The 13,034-nt window shown below is 41.0% G+C and overlaps 1 protein-coding gene across 1 annotated transcript in view; it reads left to right on the top strand.

Moving 5' to 3' along the window:
• The window catches only part of ngfrb (nerve growth factor receptor b), a 34,458-nt gene that overhangs the window by 6,471 nt on the left and 14,953 nt on the right, over positions 1-13,034 (top strand). Inside the window, exon 3 of the mRNA XM_086303610.1 lies at positions 4,451-4,807. Within this exon, the coding sequence (XP_086159736.1) occupies positions 4,451-4,807 (357 nt within the window). The remainder of the gene's footprint in view (positions 1-4,450; positions 4,808-13,034) is intronic.

Here is a 13,034-nt window from a genome sequence, read left to right as displayed (position 1 = left end):
TATAGTTATTTGAAATGTCCCAAAGGATAATAATTATCAGTCTTATAGCGCTGGTTCAGCTCAGGCGTGAACAAACAGATGGTGACAAGATCTGCTCGAGCTCATAAACAGAGAAATGCCAAGCAGATATCTGTTCATGAGATAACGTTATAATGATGTTGTAAAACACACGCATAGATATGAAGCTGAAGTTTCTTTATTCAGCCCATTTACAGCGCGCTTATCAAATCGATGCTTTAACAAGCCAGCCTGAACATTGTCTTGTGATATGCATAAAAGCTTGGCTGGTGGCTTCTTTCTTTTTCTTTCACCTGCTTCAGAACCACAAATTTAGTTGCAAAGGCTACAAAACAAAATAAAAAGACTGTCTGTTGTTAGTTTGTTTGATTAATTACTTCGTGAGATTAACATGAATGAGCGTTAGTGACCTTTCCCAAGGGCCGGACGCATTTTAGACAAGTTTCTTATTGTAAAAATATGTCATTTATCATCGCTGTGATGTTTCCCCATGTCAGATCACAGCGCAGGCCGTGCTGTATTATTAGACTGGGGGAAGTTTTTGTGCATTCACATGCTCGTTGGATGGTCCCATGTTTCAGTTTTGGTTTTGTTCATGTGCTTTTGAGTCATGGTGTAGGAACAACCTTGACACTAAGAAGGAGATATGTGGCATTTTACTTATCAGAACATGTGAACCACACGCTGGAAGCTGTTTCCAGTTTAGTGTTAATAATTAATGGTTTTTTATTCAGGCTTACTACAAAAGAATTACAGTTATAATCAAAAGAAAGCATGCCCTCGTTGAACTCTAAGGGTTTACATATTGGGACATAATAAAAACATGTGTCTTAAAATAAGGTAAGTATAACGTTAGGTGAATGACAAAAGGTGACATATTACACCACATGTTTACTTTTGTTTGATAAAAACTTAGCCGAAATGCAAACGCACCATGGGGAAAAGTAATAACACGCTAACTGCTTCCATACGGATTAAGAGGGGAAGTAGCAGTCAGATGCTGATAATCAAAGACCCTTGATTAACTCATGATCAGCAATTGTGATCACCTCTAAAAAAGCAGACATTCTGGCAGTTTCTGCTTTGGAGCATTCAGGTGTTTGTAAATGCAACGCCACAATCCTGCAAGGAGTGGAAGTCCAAAGCAATCACAAGGAGGTGTTTGGTGAAACACCCTTTGTGTGACTGCTTTCCTCAGCAACCTACAGGAACCACTTTTCATCCAGTTAGAAATACACATTTTTTACTCATGACTGGTGGTATACACCACTCTGAATCCAGTCATTAGTTATTATTAATCTATGGCTCTCTTCCTAGAGCCTCTTTTGATCTGTCTCCTTCTCCTCCCCACCACCTGATCATGGCAGATGGCTCCCACTGCCTGATCCTGATTCTGCCGGGGATTTCTTCCTGTTAAAAGGGAGTTTTTCCTTCCCACTGTCACCGCTTGTTGGGATTTTCTCTGTATTATTTTAGGATCTCTACAATAATAATAATAATAAAGACTTTAAGGCAACAGTTGTTGTGATTTGGTTCCAAATAAGTAAAATTGAATTTAAATTTAAATTGAATTTAATTGAATTGGTATGATGTCCTGTGTGCCGCTCAACTCTTACATGAGGAACCATAATATGTTACAGTTTTGCTTTCTCTGAGAGTCTCAAAACAAAAGCATCGCATTTCCTTCCACCCACCATGTGTCCTTCCATGTGCTGGTTCAGGCATATCGCCTACTTTTAATAGAATCAGATTGCACACCAATCTGTTTATAGGACACAGACTTCCTAGGCTTCATTTAGTGCAGATAGTTAACAGGATCCTGGCAGAAGTGCTAAAAAAGATAGCTAGCCAAAGCCCTTGAGGAGTTTGGCTGAATGAGCAGATAAGTGGAGATGAAACAGAACAAGTACAGCTGTACGTGGAAGTGGAATAGAAACAAGGCAAACTTCTCAGTAAATGGTTCACACACACTCACGTACAAACATGTCCAGGAAAATTCCCACACACTCACACAGACTAACACACATTCGGAGCCGTAGAGAATAAAGTCAGGACTCCTTTTATGGGTGTTGAAAACAAAGCGAAGGATTCAGTTTTAAACAAGTAGTAAAAGTTATGATACGCCGAACCACGAAGAGGCCGTCAGTACTCCCCCTCCCTCCAGCACCATAACCAACCCCCACTCCCCCAGCTCTTCTCTCCATGCTACAGCCTAGTGTTATTAATGTATTGACTTGCATTATTGATGCATGGCATTATGATAATGGCTCTGAGAGCACTCATGGGGAAGGGGGAGTGAGGGTAGTCCAAGAGTGGGGAGGGTGTAGTGGGACATAATAGGGGCAAGGGGGGAGTGTGATGGTGGCGGTAGGGTTTCAGTACACGACTGCAACAGGCCCACATAAAGAGGGAGGACAATAGTCCACCTCTGAAGACAGAATTAAACAAAAAATGTGAAGGACCCACATTTGACACCATCAATTTAAGGCACAACTGCACACACAGATTCATCGGGTTCTCAAATGACACGACCTTCTTTTCTTCTCTCCATCCGTCCGTGTCTGTCTGTCTCTCCCTATCTCTGCTGTAATCTCTGCATCATCAGAGCATTCGCCGAGGTTGGTGGGCCAGTGACGCAGACCAAAAAAACTTGATACGCTATCAGACACTGAACAGCAGAGGGTCATGGCAGACTGCATACCAAAAGCCTTCTGTCTCCTACAAGAGACTAGTTTATTTCAGTTTGCTTTAAAGATGGGAAAACAAGAAAAAAATCTACAGTAAACTGCACACATTTCACCACCTTGCTCACAAAGCAGGTAGTTGAGGACATAACCCTCAGAGTTAAAGCACTTGTTTTCTTTTGCTTTATCTTAAAATATGTCTTTATCGAAGCAGTTCACTTCCATCTTATTTACCATTATCATAGATACTCATTGGTGCTGTTAGTCTACAGATTAGCAACCTGATCTTTATATTTGCTTTATGCAGTTTATAAAAAAAATGGTACAATGCTTTTCCACAGTTTCCACAAAAAAGTATTTATTTTGTTGAACTTATTTGATATTTTTGCATTAGCCAAGGACAAACTGCAACTCTGCAAGAGTCAGAAACTGGAAATAAAAAAAACAACAACAACAACAACACATTTTTGGCAGAATTTATGAAGTTAGATTCTGCCAAGATAAATTCACCAGTCTCTAATACACACATACACACACGAGCTGCTCTTACAAATGGGTCTGTTGCATAATTTAGTGGGTTTCCCAGTTCTCTATCTAGCCGAAATACAATTCCATAAAACATGCAATATTGATTGTGTCCTTTGCATCTATATCTGTCCTGGAAGTTTTGCACATATACTGCACTACATATCATTTACAAAACATTTCAAGTAACGATGATAATTTTCTAGAAACATCCTTTTATGAAATACTGTTAAAGTCCTTTCTTGTTCCTAGTGACCTCTTTGCATTTATATGCCCACCAGGAAAAATAACCTTATAGCTTAATTCCCTTGTCCCAACTTGATTTTTGGAAGACTGAATCCTACAGTGGCCCCAAGAGGTCAAACGTACTGAAATCTAAGAAAAAGGAAAAAAAACAAAACGCTAAAACACACAACAAAAACAACAACAAATAAACAGAAGCTGACACAAGACAACAAAAGTGATTCGGGGGAGACGTTAACGTGACAGAACAGCAGTGGAAGTGACAAAAACCAAAATGTGCGAAGGATTTCACTAAGATGTGCTTGTTGTGAAGGAAAAAACATTTTTCTACGTCTGGGTTGTTTTATTCAACTTGTTTTTTTTTCTGCATCCACTGTGTTTTGTGTGCTTTGTAATCACTCTCCCCAAGATGACAATCTCACTCATTAAAATTAATAAAAAAAATTAAATATATTTAGAAAGCTAAATGAAATATTATATTTTAAATATTAAATATAAAAATAAAGACTTGAAACCTGCTCATTAAAAACAAATCACAGTACAGTTATTTGAATAATGCCGAATATTAATTCATTTAAACTAAAGTGTGTAGCTAATGTTGACAGCTTAATAAGGGTGCAATAACATCACTGGAGCGGTTGCAGATGCTGGAAAATAAGATGTACACACTCTTGACTTATTTGGCTAAGTGGTATCACTAACAATGGGTAAATACAATAAAATTAATCACAACAGCAGTTGCCTCAATAAACTTTAGGTAATGACCTAAAGTCATACTGTAGGTCCCTAATGGCTTTAGGTACTGGTTAATGAGCCTGACTGCCATTCAGCTATTTGCAGAGGCCAACTGAATGGGCTGTGGAAATGTTCAAAAAGAGTGTGTAGTTTCTTATAGCAAAGGCTTTGTCAGAATGTTATCTGTATTTATCTTTCTGTTAAATGAACAGCTTTCATGTCAGTTTTCTTCTCTCTTTCTTCAGGTGAAACCTTCTCAGAAAGCATGAGCCACACAGAGGAATGTCAGCCCTGCACGCAGTGCTCAGGTCTATTGCGCATGCATACTCCCTGCACTGACTCCGCCGACGCCATTTGCACGTGCAACTATGGTTTCTACCTGGATGAAACCTCGCAGAAATGTCTACCCTGCACTAAGTGTCCTGAAGGTCAGGGAATGCTGTACAGCTGTGAAGATGACCGTGACACAAAGTGTGAGAATTGCACTGGGGACACCTACTCGGACCAGGAAAGCTTTTGGGAGCCTTGTATTCCTTGCAGTACCTGTGATGAGGTGGAGGAGTTAGAGTCGTGCACCCCTTTCGGCGATACGGTTTGCCAAGGTAGGACATATTAAGTAGCTCATATTGTCAACATGAAGTCTAATGGGTCAAATGGCACATGTATATACAGTTAAAAAAAAGTTTCATGATGTATTTTAAAGCAAACAATCTAAACCAAACAAGCTTCTTGGCATAACGCCCTGATTGTGTACTCGGACTAGTTCTTTATTTAAGTGTTACTTTCTCAACAAGCTGTAAGTGTGGAATTCACGTTCCATGTAAAGTCAGACACCTGAGCACCACACTCTCATTATGTTTAGACAATATAAGTCTAAACCCAGTACCTCTTAGCTTTTCCATTCATCAAATATCTATTCAGCAATCAAATAGTGTAAACTCAATGCATTAGGCACGCAAACTGAGCATCAGAATGGGGAAGAAAGTGACTTTGTGGTTGTTGGTCAGAGTATTTCAGAAACTGGGGTCTATTGGGATTTTCCTACACAATTATAAATATCTGGAGTTTACAGAAAATGGTCTGAGAAAATATCCAGCGAACATCAGTTATCTGGGTAAAATGTCTTGTTGATATCAAAGGTCAGAGAATGGAGAATGGTCAGACTGCTTGGAGCTGATAGAAATCAACAGTAATTCAAACAGCCACTTGAAAAAAACCAAGGTATACAGAAGAGCATCTCTGGACCCACAACGTTTAAAATTTGAAGCAGATGTGTTACAGCAGCAGAAGACTGCACCGGATGTAACTGTTGTCAGTGAAGAACAGGAAACTGAGGCTACAATTCACACAGACTCACCAAAGCTTGTGATGCTATCATGTCAATATGGACCAAACTCTCAGAAGAGTGTTTACAGCACTTTGCTGATTTTGTATTCTTGTGATGTGATAAGACCATTCATATAGTTATTTGTCAGCTATCTAATAAATGGCTTTGTGAGGTGACCTGATCTAAATACCAACCAAGTTTCAGCTTCTGTGCCGAGTAAGGATGAGTGATGAAGTGTGTCGCTCAGGGTCACAACGATCTGAATGAAACTACGTGAGCACAAATTCGCTGTCCGACACTGAAAGAAATGTACAACACACTTGACATCCACTCTGTCAGCCTCATAATCAGATCATCTAAGTTCGACACTATACACATTGTTGGCCCATCGACCTAAATGCCACACTGAAGCTTGTCTCATTGTCTTCAGCGACTCATCCCAAGAGAGAAACAAAGACCACACTCTATGTTGAGGGTTTAGAAGAAGGTCATTTCTCTAAACAGGGCTCTGAATTTCTTTTATACCATTGCACCCTGTGGGTATCACACTCCAAATCAGGAATTCTGTATGACTGGAGTCACTGCTCATTCCAATGATCTGATGCCTCAAAGATTAAATCAACGCTTTTGTGAGGTGACAATAAAAGGAGTCTGTTGATCAGCCAAGCAGTCTGTTGGGAAAGTGGTTTGAAGGATGTTGTTATCACAGTGGCGAACACAGAGCCAGTCTGAGGCTAAAGGGACCCTTTTGTACGTCCTCCCATGGCACTCTTTGGCCTAGGAGGGCTTTTGGTTTAGCCCATGGGGCCAAATAAAAGAAGAGCCAATAATGAGTGAGAAACTAATGTCGAATGTGCTTGGTATAATTATAACAGGACATAATTTTTCCTGTTTATTCAAAGAAGGCACAGTTTCTCTTGAGTGTTCCTGTGTCCCACTGCAGTATTTGGGCGATTTTAGCATTAATCAGAAATTGTTGCTGCACTAATTTGTTTAGGCTGGACCAACACTGAGTTAGACAACAAATTTTAGATTTGGATTACTAGTTCTGTAAATTAAAATTAAAATGTGTGTAAGGAGACACAAAGAGTATATCAGTAGAATACCCATTCTTAAATTCAACCCCAATCCCAAAGAAGCTGGAATGATATTTTAATGTAAATATAACAAGAATGCAATGATGCCAAAACTCATAAATTACTCAGAAAACATATGTTTGAAATGAGTAAATGTACCATTCAACACTCTGAGGTTGAAGTTGCTATATATGCTAAACCTAAATCTAATCCTACTTTTGGGAGAGCTGCACCAACCATTGCTACTGTCAGGGTTCCTGGGTCGGTGACCCAGTATTTTCAGTTCACGTTCACTGTTTATCTTCTGCCTGTTCCACTTCCTGTTTTATTGTGTTAGCCTTGGTCCGTGTGCATTATGTTCCGTCCTCTTCCCGTTTATCATTAGTTCATTATGTTCAGCTGTGTACTCACCAGGTTCTAATCTCTCATCACTCAGCCTGTGTATTTATGTCCCTCAGTTCAACCAGTCCAATGTCGTGTCATTGATGTTATTGTGATGTTGTTCTCGCCGCTGTTAGGTTGTCCTCTGTTCAGTTCCGTCAGGTCAGCCGGTCAGTTGTCAGTCAGTCTTTCATTCATCCATTCAGTCAGTCGTCCAGCCGGCCAGCCGTTTCCTACTTCTGTTCTGTTTGTTCACTCCGTTGACAATAAAACACCAATCTTCACCTACCTGTGAGTCCAGCGTTTGGGTCCTCCTTCTTTTGTCCACGACCTCATCCTGACAGCTAGCAAATAGTGCCTTGCAATATCAAACTAAAACAAATACCTGAATCCCAAATATCCACTGAAACTATCTAAAATATAACACTAAATGTGATTCAGAATATTTTTGCTTTTGAATTCTTATCTATTTTTTTGGTGTAGGACTTATATACATCAAACTGCCAAGAAATCCAAATAACTCCACTGTTATAATGAAAACCGGTATGTAGTTTAAAGTCTGCACTTTCAACAAAAGTTGAAACTCGGGCTGTGTCTAGCTGCTAGGTCATCTTAAACCGGTCATGTGATATGTTGGTGTGTCTGTTCACTCCAGGGGGTAAAGAAGAAATAAGGCTGTTGTGTGGGGCGATCGTGGCTCAAGAGTTGGGAGTTCGCCTTGTAATCGGAATTTTGCCGGTTTGAGCCCCGTCTTGGACAGTCTCGGTCAGTCTTGGTCAGTCTTGTGTCCTTGGGCAAGACACTTCACCTGTTGCCTACTGGTGGTGGTCAGAGGGTGGCAGCCAGTGTCCAGCAGCCTCTGTCAGTGCGCCCCAGTGGCTGTGGCTACAATGTAGCTTGCCATCACCATTGTGTGAATGGGTGGATGACTGAATGTGTAAAGCGCTTTGGGGTCCTTAGGGCCTAGTAAAGCACTATACAAATACAGGCCATTTAATGACAGCAACACGTCTCAAAAAAGTTGGGAAAGGGACAACAGAACGCTGGAAAAGTAAGTAGTTCTGAAAAGCTGGAGGAACATTTTGCTACTAATTGGGTTAATTAGCAACAGGTCAGTGATATGACTGGGTATAAAAAGAGCAGAGGGGAGAAGCTCTCAGGAGTAAACATGCAGAATAGGACAGACTGATTTTCCTAGAGTATTTAGCAAAGAATTTCAATATTTAATCATCTACAGTGCATAATATCATAAAATGATTAGGAAAATCTGAAGAAATCTCTGTGCGCAAGGGACAATATTGAATGCTGATTAACGTTAAGCCCTAGGTGAGCACTGTGTTGAAAACAGGAAGGACTCTATCATGAAAATCAATGCATTTGCTCAAAAACACTGCCAGAAATGATCGTCTGTGACCACAGTTCACCATGTCAACCATAAATGCAGGTTAAAGCTCTTTCATACAAAGAAGAAGCCATTTGTGAACATCAGCCAGAAATGCTGCCATCTTCTTTTTCTCGACCAAAGCTCATTTGAAATAGACTGAAGTAAAGTGGAAAACTGTTCTGTGACCAGATGAATAAAAAGTTTAGTTTAACTAAAAAGCCTCTGACAGTATCGCTGATGGTATGAAGGTGCATTAGTCTCTATGGAACTGGCAGCTTTTGCTTTGGAAAGGTACAATTGATGCAGATAGATATACACCAGATTTAAAGCAATATATGCTCCCATACAGACAACGCTTTTTTCAGGGAAGACCTTGCATATTTCAGCAAATCAGTGGTAAATTCCATTAATTCCTAAAGCATGGCAAAGCAGTAGAAGAATTACCAAACATACAATAGAAACTCAAAACCATGATGATATGGATGCAGGTGTGTGGATATGAAATAAACCAATAAATAAGAAGCATTTAGTTTGGACTTTTTTTAAATTTCAAATAACCTACCCGATACTGTGAGGAGTCGTGAAACTAGAATGTGTGAAAACAGAAGCAACACAGAAGACTAATCAGTCATTTGTGTCTGCCAGGCTTTAAAAGAACCAGAGAAAATACAGAGAGAGAAGTTTATTTAATAAGCAAAAGCAGACACGACATATATCGCTGTTCTCTACCAAGTGCTGCGCTGCTATTATCTCCCACTGAGGATGACGCTTTAAGGCAGCTTGAATCAGCTTGTGGTCTGAAAGCAAAGGGTGGTGTTTGGAGAGATGATTCATCCGACATCAAGATATAAGAAGCCAGAGCCCCAATACGAAAAACATCCTTTAGATAACGAACAAAGCATACATCATGATGAATGTGATTCCGGCAGAATGACTTACAGCTCACTGTGTATGGGCTTTATTGTCATATGTTGTTCCTCACTCTAACCCAATCATGTGCCTTTTATTTCGAACGTAATCTTTTTACCAAAGCAGAAGCGTTATCAGCGCATACAAATCTGTAGCAATGCCAGACGTCCACATCCATTAATGCTGCGGATTTGTGCGACACAGGCCTGAAGGGTAAAGTCAGGGAGGTGGAGGGAATGAGTGGAACACACAGACCACTAAAGACAAGTCGTAACTTGAGACGGTGGAGACGTAATTTAAATCAAGGTAGAAGGACCAGAACATCAGCTTGACTATACTGGGGGTTATTTTCCTTTATAGATAAAACTGGATCTTCTGCTTTACTCTTTGGATTATATTTTCCTTCTCTTGTGTTTAATATAGCAGGATAAATACTCAGCTGACATGTGGGGTGAAATCCAATTTCCTCCAGGTCTAGCTCCACAGGGATTAATGCTATGTTTTGTGTCTTAGGGGGAATAACTCACTCTCTTCTTCTATCTCTGATGGCTAAACATGGTAATAGTGACCAGACTTATGTCAGGGTAGACCCACAGAGTTGGAGATTTAAAGGCAAGATCCTTATCTAAAGAAGTGTGATACGACTTCCACTCTTTTGCAGGCCAGCGAGCGATGTCAAAGGTTAAAGGGCATGAGAGCCTTGTATGTGGAGAGGGGTGGGGGTTGTGGAGTGATCAGGCAGTATAAGTTCCCCCCTGGGGGATGTGTAGGGAACAACATGATATAATTCCTCACAATCCTTTCAGGGGTCACAACAACATTGGGACAAGTAAAGTTAATTAAAACCGATGTTGATAACAATCCTGACAAGGTGACATCTACTGATGTGCATTATTGCTGTAGGAATACCAAATGCTGGCCTTCTAATCCCCAATTTCATATTAATATAATGAGAAAATGATGTTAGTACTAGATATATTTGCTTCTCTCATTTTACTCATAGCCTCTACAGCATTTTTCAGTTTAGTTACTCAAAGAAAGTGTGCAGTCGATGCGTGCATCATTCATCCAGTTAAGAAAACCACAGAAAGCTGATTCTGCCTGATTTAGATTTATCGTAACTTACAACATAACCAAAACCCCCCTTTTAACCCTACGCTGTCATTTTCCATGTAACCTGATGTGCACCTGAAATGTAACCGCACGTCTGGTCCAGGCAGCACGCTGATTGAATGGCATGGAAGGTTACAGTGTAGGTTACGATGTACAGTGGCTTGCAAAAGTATTCGGCCCCGTTGAACTTTTCCACCTTTTGTCACATAACAGCCACAAACATGAATCAATTTAATTGGAATTCCACATGAAAGACCAACACAAAGTGGTGTACACGTGGGAAGTGGAACGAAAATCATACATGATTCCAAACATTTTTTACAAATAAATAACTGCAAAGTGGGGTGTGCGTAATTATTCAGCCCACTGAGTCAATACTTTGTAGAACCACCTTTTGCTGCAATTACAGCTGCCAGTCTTTTAGGGTATGTCTCTACCAGCTTTGCACATCTAAAGACTGAAATCCTTGCCCATTCTTCTTTGCAAAACAGCTCCAGCTCAGTCAGATTAGATGGACAGCGTTTGTGAACAGCAGTTTTCAGATCTTGCCACAGATTCTCGATTGGATTTAGATCTGGGCTTTGACTGGGCCATTCTAACACATGGATGTGTTTTGTTTTAAACCATTCCATTGTTGCCCTGGCTTTATGTTTAGGGTCGTTGTGAACCTCCGCCACAGTCTCGAGTCTTTTGCAGACTCCAAGAGGTTTTCTTCCAAGATTGCCCTGTATTTGGTTCCATCCATCTTCCCATCAACTCTGACCAGCTTCCCTGTCCCTGCTGAAGAGAAGCACCCCCAGAGCATGATGCTGCCACCACCATATTTGACAGTGGGGATGGTGTGTTCAGACTGATGTGCAGTGTTATTTTTCCGCCACAGCGTTTTGCATTTTGGCCAAAAAGTTCCATTTTGGTCTCATCTGACCAGAGCACCTTCTTCCACATGTTTGCTGTGTCCCCCACATGGCTTGTGGCAAACTGCAAACGGGACTTCTTATGGTTTTCTGTTAACAATGGCTTTCTTCTTGCCACTCTTCCATAAAGGCCAACTTTGTGCAGTGCACGACTAATAGTTGTCTTGTGGACAGATTCCCCCACCTGAGCTGTAGATCTCTGCAGCTCGTCCAGAGTCACCATGGGCCTCTTGGCTGCATTTCTGATGAGTGCTCTCCTTGTTCGGCCTGTGAGTTTAGGTGGACGGCCTTGTCTTGGTAGGTTTACAGTTGTTCCGTACTCCTTCCATTTCTGAATGATCACTTGAACAGTGCTCCGTGGGATGTTCAAGGCTTGGGAAATCTTTTTGTAGCCTAAACCTGCTTTAAATTTCTCAATAACTTTATACCCTGCCCTGTCTGGTGTGTTCTTTGGACTTCATGGTGTTGTTGCTCCCAATATTCTCTTAGACAACCTCTGAGGCCGTCACAGGGCAGTTGTGGAGCTGTTTTACAAAGAAGAATGGGCAAGGATTTCAGTCTCTAGATGTGCAAAGCTGGTAGAGACATAGCCTAAAAGACTGGCAGCTGTAACTGCAGCAAAAGGTGGTTCTACAAAGTATTGACTCAGTGGGCTGAATAATTACGCACACCCCACTTTGCAGTTATTTATTTGTAAAAAATGTTTGGAATCATGTATGATTTTCGTTCCACTTCCCACGTGTACACCACTTTGTATTGGTCTTTCATGTGGAATTCCAATAAAATTGATTCATGTTTATGGCTGTTATGTGACAAAAGGTGGAAAAGTTCAAGGGGGCCGAATACTTTTGCAAGCCAGTGTATATTTCAGTCTAAATCAAACTTAAGGTTCCCTCTGCAGTTCAGAGGTGGTCTTTCCCTTTTCACACAAATGCTTCCCTTGACTCCATGCTCAGACCAGCGTTCCTCCCTATCCAGGATATGTACTCATCACTTAAAGACTGTGGCCTGCAGGTTTAAATAGACTGTGGAGTCCAGGCCTAATGAGGAAGCTCTTTTGTGTCGTGGCAGCTGCTTAGCCAGAGGTTGTTTGGTTTCCTTGATGTATAATTCACAGCAATCCTCCTGCCACTTAACCGCATACAGTATATTACTGTGTTTGTGTTGGGGGACCCGATCCTTGGTGTAGCATGTGTTTTCAGAAAATTGGTCTCTTTACGACACATAAGGGCTCGCTAAAGGTTTTCACTTAAGAATCCGTGGTCCTGTCCTTAGGCAGTGGTAACCATACATACATACATTTGTTGCCTAAATCCCTCCATGGGACCAAGGATAAAATCTCTTTCTGAAGCGTCAGAGTCCTGAACTTTGTACAGCCAACATCCCTTTATTGTAGCACTTAATACACTAATCCGAGCAGCTTATCTTCGTCACGGCAAGTTAGTGCTCTACAAGGAGACAGGGCTTGTATGGTTGGCTTCGGTTACCTGAGATGCAGTGGTTTGCTTTGCTGAGCACTGGTTTGGTTTGGGAATGGAGATGCAGGGCTGGTTCTTGTGAGGCCCATCAAGCTCAGAGAAAGATGATTTCAAAATGCATTATGAGTAGGATAATGCAGCCACGTTAACACAACTTTGCAAGGCCTCTTTCGACCTTGGTTAAAGCTGTATGATTGAGCAATGATTGAGCAGGATAAAGTACTCACTGCCTGTTCTTATCATCTTG

Source organism: Aulonocara sp. 'chitande type north' Nkhata Bay, linkage group LG8 (genome assembly GCF_057382095.1).
Source record: "Aulonocara sp. 'chitande type north' Nkhata Bay isolate Kocher_YH1m ecotype deep benthic linkage group LG8, A_spYH_male_GT1.1, whole genome shotgun sequence".
NCBI classification, from domain to species: domain Eukaryota; kingdom Metazoa; phylum Chordata; class Actinopteri; order Cichliformes; family Cichlidae; genus Aulonocara; species Aulonocara sp. 'chitande type north' Nkhata Bay.
The sequence above is the reverse complement of the archived record's forward strand: the minus strand, read 5'-3'. Positions and strand labels throughout refer to the sequence as shown.